This window comes from Schistocerca nitens, chromosome 2 (genome assembly GCF_023898315.1).
Source record: "Schistocerca nitens isolate TAMUIC-IGC-003100 chromosome 2, iqSchNite1.1, whole genome shotgun sequence".
Classification (NCBI taxonomy): domain Eukaryota; kingdom Metazoa; phylum Arthropoda; class Insecta; order Orthoptera; family Acrididae; genus Schistocerca; species Schistocerca nitens.
Genome location: NC_064615.1, coordinates 516809556 through 516822536, shown reverse-complemented (window position 1 = coordinate 516822536; position 12981 = coordinate 516809556). Strand labels below are relative to the sequence as shown.

Sequence of the window (12981 nt, the reverse complement as noted above, 5' to 3'; positions counted from 1 at the left end):
TGAACATTTACTGAGGAAGTGTCCCAGAATTTTGAAGAAGTGTGGCGCCAGAAATATCTTCAGTCACGTGAACTTATTACTTTCTCAGTTTTACGTCTATAGTGGTGCTCTGTACTGACGTCTGCACACTGCTAGTGAACTTACAAACACATGATGCAAAAAGTAGGAATGGAGTGGAGCTGGTAGAGAGAGGAGTCAGCTGTACACGATGACGCAAGAGGCGCAGGCTGAGGGGGAGGACGGCGGGAACTGGTCGTGGGCGGCGTGGGCCAACGTGACGCTGTCCGCGGCCAGCACGACCGCCATGCCCAACGAGACGTACCTGCCGTACCACCTGCGGCCCGAGACCTACCTGGTGCCCATCATCTTCTCGCTCATCTTCGTGGCCGGCGTGCTGGGCAACGGCACCCTGGTGCTCATCTTCGCGCGCCACCGCAACATGCGCAGCGCGCCCAACACCTACATCCTGTCGCTGGCGCTCGGCGACCTCCTGGTCATCATAACCTGCGTCCCGTTCACGGGGACCGTCTACACGGTGAGTACTGCACCCGCGCTCCACACCGTGCACGCTCTTGCTGATATTTAACCTTAATCATCCCGACCAAGCCACTACTACAGCGAAGACAAAATTCTGATGCCAGCTCTATAAGCAACTGAATATTCTTCCTACTCAGATTTAGGTTTTCCGTGATTTCCTTGAATCGCTTCAAGTACACTACTGGCCATTACAATTGCTACACCACGAACATGACGTGCTACAGACGCGAAGTTTAAACGACAGGAAGAACATGCTGTGATATGCAAATTATTAGCTTTTCAGAGCATTGCCACAGGGTTAGCGCAGGTGGAGACACCTAAAACGTGCTGACATGAGGAAAGTTTCCAACCGATTTCTCGAACACAAACAGCAGTTGACCGGCTTTGCCTGGTGAAACGTTGTTGTGATGCCTCGTGTGAGGAGGAGAAATGCGTGTCATCACGTTTCCGATTCTGATAAAGGTCGGATTGTAGCCTATCGCGATTGCGGTTTATCGAATCGCGACATTTCTGCCCGCGTTGCTCGAGATCCAATGACTGTTGGCAGAATATGGCATCGGTGGGTTCAGGAGGGTAATACGGAACGCCGCACTGGATCCCAACGGCTTCGTATCACTAGCAGTCGAGATGACAAGCATCTTATCCGCATGGCTGTAACGCATCGTGCAGCCACGTCTCGATCCCTGAGTCAACAGATGGGGACGTTTGCAAGACGATAACCATCTGCACGAACAGTTCGATGACGTTTGCAGCAGCATGAACTATCAGCTCGGATACCATGGCTGCGGTTACCCTTGACGCTGCATCACAGACAGAAGCGCCTGAGATGGTGTACTCAACGACGAACCTGGATGCACGAATGGCAAAACGTCATTCTTTCGGATGAATCCAGGTTCTGTTTACAGCATCATGATGGTCGCATTCGTGTTTGGCGACATCGCGGTGAACACACATTGGAAGCGTGTATTCGTCATCGCCATACTGGCGTATCACCCGGCGTGATGGTATGGCGTGCCACTGGTTACACGTCTCGGTCACCTATTGTTCGATTTGACGGCACTTTTAACAGTGTAAGTTAAATTTCAGATGTGTTACGACCCGTGGCTCTACCCTTCATTCGATCCCTGCGAAACCCTACATTTCAGCAGGATAATGCACGACCGCATGTTGCAGGTCCTGTACGGGCCTTTCTTAGATACAGGAAATGTTCGACTGCTGCCCTGGCCAGCACATTCTCCAGATCTCTCACGAATAGAAAACGTCTGGTCAATGGTGGCCGAGCAACTGGCTCGTCACAATACGCCAGTCACTACTCTTTATGAACTGTGGTATCGTGTTGAAGCTGCATGGACAGCTGTACCTGTACACGCCATCCAAGCTCTGTTTGACTCAATACCCAGGTGTATCAAGGCCGTTAATACGACCAGGGGTGATTGTTGTGGGTACTGATTTGTCAGGATCTACGCACCCAAATTGCGTGAAAATGTAATCACACGTCAGTTCTACTATAATATATCTGTCCAATGAATACCCGTTTATCATCTGCATTTCTTCTTGGTGCAGCAATTTTAATGGTCAGTAGTGTAAATGTGTGGAGGATTCCTCTGAAAAGGCACGGCTGATTTCCCTCCCCATTCTTCACGCAATCCGAACTTGTGCTCTGCAGTAATGACGTCGATGTCGACGGGAAGTTAAACCTAATCATCCTTCCTTCCTCCTCTTTACTTGTGGAAGATGATATCTATTCGAGTTTCACGCCTGTCACATAAGAGTGGCGCTAGTAGCGCCACTATAAAAATGCGAATCGGGTTTGCGTTACTTTGAGATTGGACGTCCTGAGTTGATGTTAGTCAGCAACGCATTTAAGGCGACAAAAACGCCATTATCAACACTTTACTGATTTTAAACGAGGCCGTGCGATAGCGCTACAAGAGGCTAGATATTCTATCTGTCATACTGCAGAAAGTCTTGAAAGGAATGTAGCCGTTGTACAATATGGCAGTTTTGGTCGCCAGAATGTTCGGTCGCAAGGAGACTCTGGAGGGCCACGTGGCACGGCCGATAGGGAAGATCGTCATGTTTGGCGCGTGGCTCTGTAGCATCGTACTGCATGAGCAGCAGCACTATGAGCAGCAGTTGGCCCGACAGTGACACAACGAAATGTTACAAATCGGTTACTTGAAGGACAGCTCCGAGGCAAAAGCCATCTATCGTCTATTCCACTGACCCCAAACCATTGCCGTTTGCGACTTCACGGGTGTGAAACGAGAGCACATTACAGGGCAGGGTGGAAGTGTGTTATGTCGTCTGAAGAAAGCTGGCTCTGCCTCGATGCCAGTGATGGCCGTGTGTTGGTTAGAAGAAGGCAAGTTGAGTGTCAGCAACCATCCTGTCTGCGTGCTAGACACAACAAACCTACACCTGCAGTTATGGTCTGGGGTGCGAAATCGTGCCGGCCGAAGTGGCCGAGCGGTTCTAGGCGCTTCAGTCTGGAACCGCGCGACCGCTACGGTCGCAGGTTCGAATCCTGCCTCGGGCATGGATGTGTGTGATGTCCTTAGGTTAGTTAGGTTTAAGTAGATCTAAGTTCTAGGGGACTGATGACCTCAGCAGTTAAATCCCATAGTGCTCAGAGCCATTTGAACCATTTTGCGAATTCGTGTGACAGCAGGAGCACTCTCGTGGTTATCCAACGCACTTTGACTGCAAATTTCTACGTCAATTTGGTGACTCGACTAGCTAAGCTCCTATTCGTGAACACCATTTCCTTTTTCCCAGTTGCCGGCCGGAGTGGCCGAGCGGTTCTGGGCGCTACAGTCTGGAACCGCGCGACCGCTACGGTCGCAGGTTCGAATCCTGCCTCGGGCATGGATGTGTGTGATGTCCTTAGGTTAGTTAGGTTTAATTAGATCTAAGTTCTAGGGGACTTATGACCACAGCAGTTGAGTCCCATAGTGCTCAGAGCCATTTTTTTCCCAGCAGGATAACGCTCGCCAGCATACCGCTCTTTTAACCCTACATGCTCTGCAGATTGTCGAAGTGTTGCCTTGGTCTGCTCGATCAGCAGATCTATCTGGAATCGAGCACATATGGGACGTCATCGGACGACAACAGGAATGCCATCCATGAACAGCATTAACCGTCCCTGTATTGCAGCAGGCATGGAACCCCATCCAACAAACTGACATTATGTACCTGTACAACACAAGGCATGTACGTTTACATGCTTAAATTTAACATCCTGGTTGCTACAATGGTTGTTTATATACGAGCATTACACATTTTCAGTGGCTTATCTATCGCTTACATTAACCCGTGATCTTGCAATGTTAATAACGTAAGTATGTTACCTAGATAAGTATATTCCCGAAATATCATTACTTTGTGTTAATTATTGTTTGGGTTTGAGATTTTTTCCGTCATTTTATATGTTCCATGTTGTTTCTCTCTTCATCTTCAGTACGAAGATGGAACATCTGAGGTCATCAATCCCCTACACTTAGAACTACTTAAACCTAACTAACCTAAGGACATCACACACATCCATTCCCGAGGAAGGATTCGAACCTGCAACCGTAGGATGGTTTAATGAAGCTCTTCGTGCTACTCTATCCTGTGCAAGACTCACCATTTCCGGATAACTGCTGCAATCTATATCCTTCTGAATCAGCTTACTATATTCAACTCTTGGTCTCCCTCTGCGATTTTCCCCCCTTTCACCCCCACCCCCTCCCCCACATCCCTCCACTGATAAACTGGTGAGCCCTTTTTGTCTCAGAAAGTGTCGTGTCAACTCATCCCGTCTTTTAGTCAAGTTGTGCCACAATTTTTTATCTCGGCAAATCTGTTGATTACCTGCTTATTACTTAAGTGATCTACACATTTGATCTTCAGCATTCTTCTGTAGCACCACATTCCAAAAGATTCTATTCTCTTCTTGTCTAAACTTTTTATCATCCACACTTAAGTATATATTCGATGTTAACAGATTCCGCTTATTCTGCCATTTCAAGCCGGCCGCGGTGGCCGTGCGGTTCTGGCGCTGCAGTCCGGAACCGCGGGACTGCTACGGTCGCAGGTTCAAATCCTGCCTCGGGCATGGGTGTGTGTGATGTCCTTAGGTTAGTTAGGTTTAAGTAGTTCTAAGTTCTAGGGGACTTATGACCTAAGATGTTGAGTCCCATAGTGCTCAGAGCCATTTTGCCATTTCAAGTCTACATTTTATATCCTCTCTACTTCGGCCATCAACAGTTATTTTGCCGTCCAAGCAGCAAAACTCATATACTGTTTTTACTGTGTTGTTTCCTAATATAATTCCCTCGGCATGACGGGATTTAATTCGACTACATTCCATTATCCTTCTTTTGCATTTGTTGATGTTCTTCTTATATCCTCCATTCAAGAGTCTGCCCATTCCGTCCAACTCCTCTTCCAACTCCTTTGCTGCCTCTGTCCGAATTACAGTGCATTAGACAAACCTCAGAGGTTTCATTCCTTGATCCTTAAGTTTAATTCCTACTGCCAATTTTGCTTTCGCTTCCTTCACTGCTTTCTCATTGTACAGGCTGAATAACACGAGCGCTAGACTACAACCCTTTCTCATTCCCTTCTCGACCACTGCTTTCTTTTCATGTCCCTCGACTCTTATACAGTTGACAGGTTTTCGTACAAGTTGCTGATAACCTTTCGCTCCCTGTATTTGACCCCTGCTACCTTCAGAGTTCCAAAGAACGTATTTCAGTCGACTTTGTCAAAAACTTACTCCAAATCTAGAAAAGCTATAAACATAAGCTTCCCTTTCCTCAGGCTGTCTTCCAAGATAAACCAAGAGGTCAGTATAGCTTCGCGTATTCCTACACTCCTCCGAAATCCAAACTTTTCTTTCCCGAGATTGGCCTCTACGAGCTTCCAAGATAAACCAAGAGGTCAGTATAGCTTCGCGTATTCCTACACTCCTCCGAAATCCAAACTTTTCTTTCCCGAGATTGGCCTCTACGAGTTTTCCCATTATTCTGTAAATAATTCGTCCTAATATCTTCCAACCGAGAATTATTAAACTGATAGTTCGGTGATATTCACAGATGTAAGTAGCTGCTTTCTTAGTTACTGGAATTATTACATTCTTCTTCAGTGTGAGTGTATTTCGCCTGTCTCATTCATCTTGCACACCAGATGAAATACTTTTATCGTGGGTGGCTCTCCGAGGACTGTCGGTAGTTTTGACGGAATTTCTTTTACTCCAGGCGCGTTGTTGCTGTTACAAGACCAGATCAGTCAATCTCCCAGACTGTTGTCCTTGCGACTAATGAGAAGACTGCTGCCCCTCTCCAGTTACCACACTTTTGTCTGGCCTTTCAACACACACCACACCGCTGAGGGTGCACCTATGGTACGAATATCTTATCGCTGAGGCACGCAAGTAACGCCACAAACGGCAAGGTCCATGGCTCACGGATCACAGATCTCTAAAATTACTAGTCCGTGCTCACTTTTATTCGTTTTTCTGCTTTATATCTTTACACAGTTTTACAATAAAATCGTCACGCGGGTTTCTCTATGCGTCGTTCCTCAGTGTGTCCTTGACGTTACAGAAGACATGGTCCCTCTGTTCACCTTCATGCCAAGTGCTGGAGGTGCATGTAACGTCACCTCCTGGCCCGGTGTACACGTGATCAGCGGCTGGCCCTCTGCCGTCTTACAAAATGCAGAGTGTTGTCACTCCTGTGTAATTGCTACGAATAAAGGTGGCCAAGCAACAATGAGAGCAAATCGCTTATCTCAATAAAGGACATTCGATGTAATTGCATCTCAATTATTCTTCTTCCTCTATTCCTTCTTCTTTTGCCATATCCCGGATTTATAGTGGCAGGCATAGCTATATGGCTTGAGACAATGTTCTTCGTAGTTGGTTGCCTCCTTCCCATTCTGGTGGCACCACTCACCCCGGTACGGAATCTGTGCGCCCCATCTGTCTGGGTCTAGAGTAGTTCATTTTCAAGTGCGAGGAAGCTTTCTAAAGCCACCACAGTGTCCACATAGTTGAATGTGGGACACCAGCTATGCAGGCTAGACAGCTCAACAGCCCTCGTTATTAATCTGCGATGGAGTTTCGATTCGGGGAAGGGTCACCTCCTCGTATCTCAGAAGCAGCGCTGTGACGCGCTCGGCTGTTCAGGAATGCCAGGTCGTGCCTCAAGCGCTTCCTCAGTAATAACGCCCTTCCAGCCACAGGCCAGCCAGATAACACAAGTATTTTCGATGTCGACAGTAAGCGCCTCTGTGAAGCGGTACTCAGCCAAGGCTAATTTCCCTTCCTCGCTTAGTCTCACGCTGAATGTACAGGATGATCAGAAAGAGTCTGAAAAGTTTGTAAAGATGTTGCAGAGTAGATTGTGCTGAGAGATAATCGATTAGAAAGAAATTCGATACAATGCACAGTTTCTGAGTAAATTAACGTTGTAGAGAGCCAATTAGATCGTTGTTCACGAAGTTCAAGACCCCGGACAGAAACAGTGTCAGCAAACGTTTTCTTTGTTTGGTTTCCTAAAACCAAAGAAGAGAGCGATACAAAAATTGGATATGGGATGGTAGTAAGGATCGAACACGAGCGAAAGGCTGAGCAGTCTCGTATGAGAACAACCGACACTATTATCGCCCCGCTTGAATCTGCGCGCAACGGCCTGATTTGCTAGTTTCAATGATAATTAACTCGAAAACAGTGCAACTAATCGAAATTTCATTTATAACAATTATTTGTAAGAACAATCTACTCTGCAATAACGTTACTAGCTTTTCAGACTATTTCCGACGATCCTGTATAGGCGAGTGCCGCACTCGCAATGAATTCAACGTACTGCAAGCGTCCGATGGCCTAAGGTTCTTTCACTCTGTCCGAGAGTTTCCTTGCTGGTGGTTGCACCGCAGGTTTGATTTCTTTCTTGTTTAGAGCTCGGCCGATTCTTGCAGAGACTGCAGCAGCATCTGGCGAGATGGAGACTCTGATCTCTTGTTTCTACGGCTCGGTGTCCTAATGGCCTCTCAAGACCTCCACTTTTGTAGCCGTCGGCAGCCCAGTTCTTTTACTGACGACCCAGCTCCATCGGCAGTTTATCCTCGTCTCATATAGTCGCCCATCTCAGTGAAGTCATGCAAGAAAACAGCCGTCCTTCATTATGGCAGCCCTTCGCTTTTTGTATATGTACGTTTGTGTATACCCAACTCCCCAAGAGTACCATCACGTTTCTTCTGCACGTGAACATTCAGAATCTAGAGGCAGTTGCTCTTCCCGCACGTGCCTCTTTAAGTACGTCGACTATCTGTCAAACCATCAACAACAGTATAATTTCTAAACCAAAAGGAACGAAAGCACATCACATGAATTTGCTGCCACTTTTGTACGTATGGCTTCGTGTTCTAGGCAACCATCTTTTCGTTACATTCACACATTTACGTTTTTGTTCCGTTGCGAAAATATAGCGTGTGTTATATAAATATATGCAGCTAAACAATCGTTAATCGCTTAAAAACTGAAAATAGCTCTAGGACGAAGAACTTTAAAAAGAAATAGCCAAAGTGGGTAACTGCTGCCTTCATTTATACATCTACATCTTCATCTACACACTCAAAACTACAGTGAAGTGCATGGCAGAGGTTATGTCCCATTGTGCCAGTCATTAAGGTTTCTTCCCGTACTATCCTACATAGGGGGTTGTAGTACATTCTTAGAGTAATCATTTAAAGCCGGTTCTCGAAATTTTGTTAACTGACTTTCTTGGGATAGTTTTCGTCTATTTCCAAGAGTCATCCAGCTCTCCCGCGGATAAAACAAACGTATGACCATTCTTACTGCCTTGCTCTGTGTATTTCAGTATCCCCTGCTAGTCCTATTTGGTACAGGTCCCACGCAGTTGAGCAATATTCCAGAATCGGTCTCACGAGTGATGCGTAAGCGATCTCCTTTGCAGAATTATTGCGTTTCCCCAGATTTTTTTACCAATACACCGAAGCCTGCCATCTTCTGCATCTACAACTGGGCCTATGTTATCATTCCATTTCATATCGCTACGAAGTGTTACTCGCATCAACTTGTATAAGTCGGTCCACTCAAACAGTGACTCAATTATATTATAGTCACAGGATTCAATTTTTTTTTCGTTTGTGAAGTGCAAAATTTTACATTTCCGAAAATGTAAGCAATTTGCGAACCTTTGCACGACTTTGAAATCTTATCAAGATCTGACTGAATATCTATGCAGTCTCTTGCGGACGGTACCCCAATATATAGCTAACTGCATCATCTGCCAAAAGTCTGAGGTTGCTATTAACATTGTCTGCAAGGCAATTAATATACAAATGAACATCAAGTGTTCCAACACATTTCTCTGGGGCACACCTGAAGTTACTTACACATCTGACGAAGATTATTCATCCAAGATAAAATGATGCCCCATCCTTAGCAAAAACTCCTCAGTCTCAGTCCTGTCACAAATTTCACTTGATACCCCATACAATCGTTCTTTAGACAATAAGCGTGCATGTGGTACTGAGTCAAATGCTATTCGGCAACCAATAAATACTGCATCTTCCTGATTGCCTTGATACAAAGCAGATGATGTGAGAAAACTGTGTGTTGGGTTTCACGATCGGTGTTTTACGAATCCATGCTGGTTGGCACCTTGGCACTGAAGAGGTCACTCTGTTCAAGATACCTCATTATGTTTAAGCTCAGAATATGTTCTAAGATTCTACAACAAATCGATGTCAAGGATATTGCACGGTAGTTTTGTGGATGACTTCCACTCGTACTACACTCCTTGCATACAGCTTTTTTCAATTTTAACGATCTCAACAGTTTTCGACACCTCTGACACTAATACTTATACCATTCATCTTTTCAGTAATGCGAAGATTAAATTGCGAGAATTCTCTTGGGTTTTCCTTTATAAAGGAACATTTGAAAACGGAGTTAAACGTTTCAGATTTTACTTCGCTAACCTCAATTTCAGTTCCTGTCTCATTCGCCAGGCGCTGGACACTAATTTTGGTGCCACCAACAGCGTTTAAATATGAACAGAACTTATTTGGTTTTTGTGAAATACCATTTGACAATATTCTGCCACGATACTCACTAAAAGCATCACGCACTGCTCTCTTGACAGCCAATCGCATTTCATCCTCCAGCTGTCTATATATGGCGCTACTCTTTCTTTTACACCTATTTTGTTGTCCGTCCCCGGTAGCTAAGTGGTCAGCGCAACAGACTTATAATCCTAAGGACCCGGGTTCGATTCCCGCTGGGGTCGGAGATTTTCTCCGCTCAGGGATTAGATGTTGTGTTGTCCTTATCATCATCATTTCATCCCCAATGACGCGTCAGTCGCCGAATTGGCGTCAACTCGAAAGACTTGCACCCGGCGAACAGTCTACCCGACGGGAGGCCCTAGTCACACGACTCTTATTTTTACCTATTATGCTGTAATCTCTGTTTCTTTAGAAGCTTCTTTTCAGTGACTGTACACCATGCAGGTTCCTTCCCCTTATTAACTGTTCTACTGGGTACACATCTACTCAGTGCATGGTTACCTATTCTTTTAAACTTGAGCCATAGTCCCTCTACATACTCCTGCCCTGTGCTGAAAGTTTCAGTTCCTCATTCAGATATGTCACTCCTGAATTTTTATCCAGTTTACTGAACGTATATAACCTTCTGCATGTCTTAGGTGTCCTTTGCACTTTGCTGATCATTTCTGCCACCACCGCGTCATGGTCACTGACACCAGATTCGATGTGGACATCCTCAAAGAGGTCAGATATATTGATTGCCATGAGATCCGATATAGTTCCACCACCAGTGTGGTTCCTAAATATCTGTTCTAGGTAGTTTTCAGAGAAAGCATTTAGTAGCTTTTCATAAGATGTCTTATCCGCCTACCACTAACAAAACTGTAATTTTCCCAAATGATTGTTGGATGACTAAAGTCATCACCGATGATTACAGGATGACTGGGCAACTTACGTACAAGTGAACTGAGCTATTCACTGAAGTATTCGGAGTATTCGGTTACATCAAGAGATGACTCTGGTGGGTGGGAGATGGATTTAATTATGATTTTATGCCCACCTCTGATACTGAATCTTGCCCAAACAGTCTCACATGCTGCTTAAATCTTTATGTCGGTGAATCTGAGTTTTTTGTCTAATGCGACCAGTACGCCACCTGCATTGCCCATATACCTATCTTTTCGATATACGAGGTGCGGCTAGAAAAAAACCGGACTGATGCTGGAAAAAACATTTATTTACAATTATTTACAATTTCATGTTATCTCCTTCAATGTACTCTCCTCCTCGGTCTCTACACCGCTCCATACGAATTTTCCACTGTTCATAGCAATGCTGCAGATCATTTTCGGTAAGTCCATACATTACTTCCGTCGCTTTTTCTTTTACTGCTTCAACAGTCTCAAATCTAGTTCCTTTCAAAGCTGACTTGACTTTAAGGGAAAAGAAAAAAGTCACAGGGGGCCAAATCAGGTGAGTAGGGTGGATGATCTAAGATGGTGATGTTGTGTTTTGCCAAAAACGTCTTCACTGACAACGCACTGTGAGCTGGGGCATTGTCTTGGTGAAGGATCCATGACTTTTTTCTCCACAAATCGTTCCGTTTTCTCCGTACTCGCTCACGTAGGGTAGCCAGGACGCTAATGTAGTAATGCTGATTCACTGTTTGTCCCTCTGGTACCCAATCAATGTGCACAATCCCACTGATGTCAAAAAAACAATCATCATTGCCTTGAATTTCGATTTTGACATTCGTGCTTTTTTTTGTCGTGGAGAACCAGGAGTTTTCCAATGCATCGATTGGCGTTTAGTTTCGGGATCGTAAGTAAAAAACCACGATTCATCGCAAGTAATAATATTTGTAAGAAGGTGGGATCACTTTCAATGTTTTCCAGGATGTCAGAACAAATCATTCTTCGGCGTTCATTCTGTTCAATTGTGAGACACTTTGGAACCATCTTTGAACACACTTTGTTCATGTTGAAACTTTCATGAAGAATCTGCCTAACACTTTCCTTGTCAACTCCTGTTAACTCAGACACTGCTCTGATTGTTAAACGGCGATCTTGTCGAACAAGTTTACCGATTTTCTCAATGTTTGCATCAGTTTTTGCTGACAATGGTCTGCCAGTGCGAGTGTCATCACTGGTGTCTTCGCGGCCATCTTTAAATCGTTTAAACCACTCAAACACTTGTGTTCGCGATAAACAATCATCGCCGTACACTTGTTGTAACATTACAAACGTTTCACTTGCAGATTTTCCTAGTTTGAAACAAAAATTGATGTTAACACGCTGTTCTTTCTGTACACTCAACATTTTCCGACGCACAGACTAAACGTCAACTTCTTAAAACAGACGCCACGGGCAGACTGAGTGCAGGAGGCAGATGAAACTCGAGCAGTAGGCGGAGCGAGAGTCACGTGACAGGCCACGCGACTTTCAGCCTTATTGCATTCGTTTTATTGTTTCACCAGTTCTAATCCGGTTTTTTTCTAGCCACACCTCGTACACTTAAATTTTCCCCAAAAATCTCACTGCTATTAATTTCAGGTTTCATCCTGCTTTCTGTACCTAGTATAATGTGAAACTCCTTTTTCATGAGCGCTGCAAAGTCTGGCACTGTGTTGCGAATGCTTCGGCAGTGTACCATTAGGATTTTAATATTCTCACCTGTGGGAGACATTTCCTTCGATTTTACATACTGATACTTCAGGGATCCCTACAGCGATCGTTAATTGGACTGGATGGAGAGTTGCCTCTTCTAGAAACCCTTGTGTGCACCCCACATACAGTCAGACACCTGAGTAGCAGTCTCTCGTATCCTGTTTCACCTGATGCACTTAGGAATACCCTACAGTTCTCAGCACTATGGCGCAAGTCCAGGAAGTCGCAGCCTAGTCTCTCACAGAAGTCTCTGTTTCCCTCCTTCCACTTTACTCACAAGCAAAGGAACACAATCAGTTCTGAGGACAATGCTGAAAATCATGAGCTTCGTTGAAACTCCATGTGCAAAGCTGGTTTCTCAAGCTCTCCCTGCCAGTCACTGGAATGACCCAAGTATGACCTCGAAACCCAGTTGCAGCACTGAGTGGCCGTGCTGTTTGAGACGCCATGTGAGGGATTGCGCAGCCCTTCCCGCCGGAGGTCCTCCCTCAGGCCTGGGTGTGTGTATTGTTTTTAGTATAAGTTAGTTTAAGTAGGGTGTAAGTCTAGGGACCGATGACCTCAGCAGTTTCGTCCCTTAGGAATTCACACACATTTCGGAGCCCAGGCGACTGGTACCATTTGTTTTAACGCGCCCCATACTCTGCTGTTGGTTGCACCCTATTCCCTCAATTTAACATTACCATTTATCAACAAAAAGCTACGCCACATGTAAGGA

The 12981-nt window shown here is 45.2% G+C and overlaps 1 protein-coding gene across 1 annotated transcript in view; it reads left to right on the top strand.

Moving 5' to 3' along the window:
• The first annotated feature begins 238 nt into the window (after positions 1-238).
• The window catches only part of LOC126234472 (neuropeptide CCHamide-1 receptor-like), a 51887-nt gene continuing 39144 nt past the window's right edge, over positions 239-12981 (top strand). Inside the window, exon 1 of the mRNA XM_049943164.1 lies at positions 239-535. Within this exon, the coding sequence (XP_049799121.1) occupies positions 305-535 (231 nt within the window). The 5' untranslated portion in view covers positions 239-304. The remainder of the gene's footprint in view (positions 536-12981) is intronic.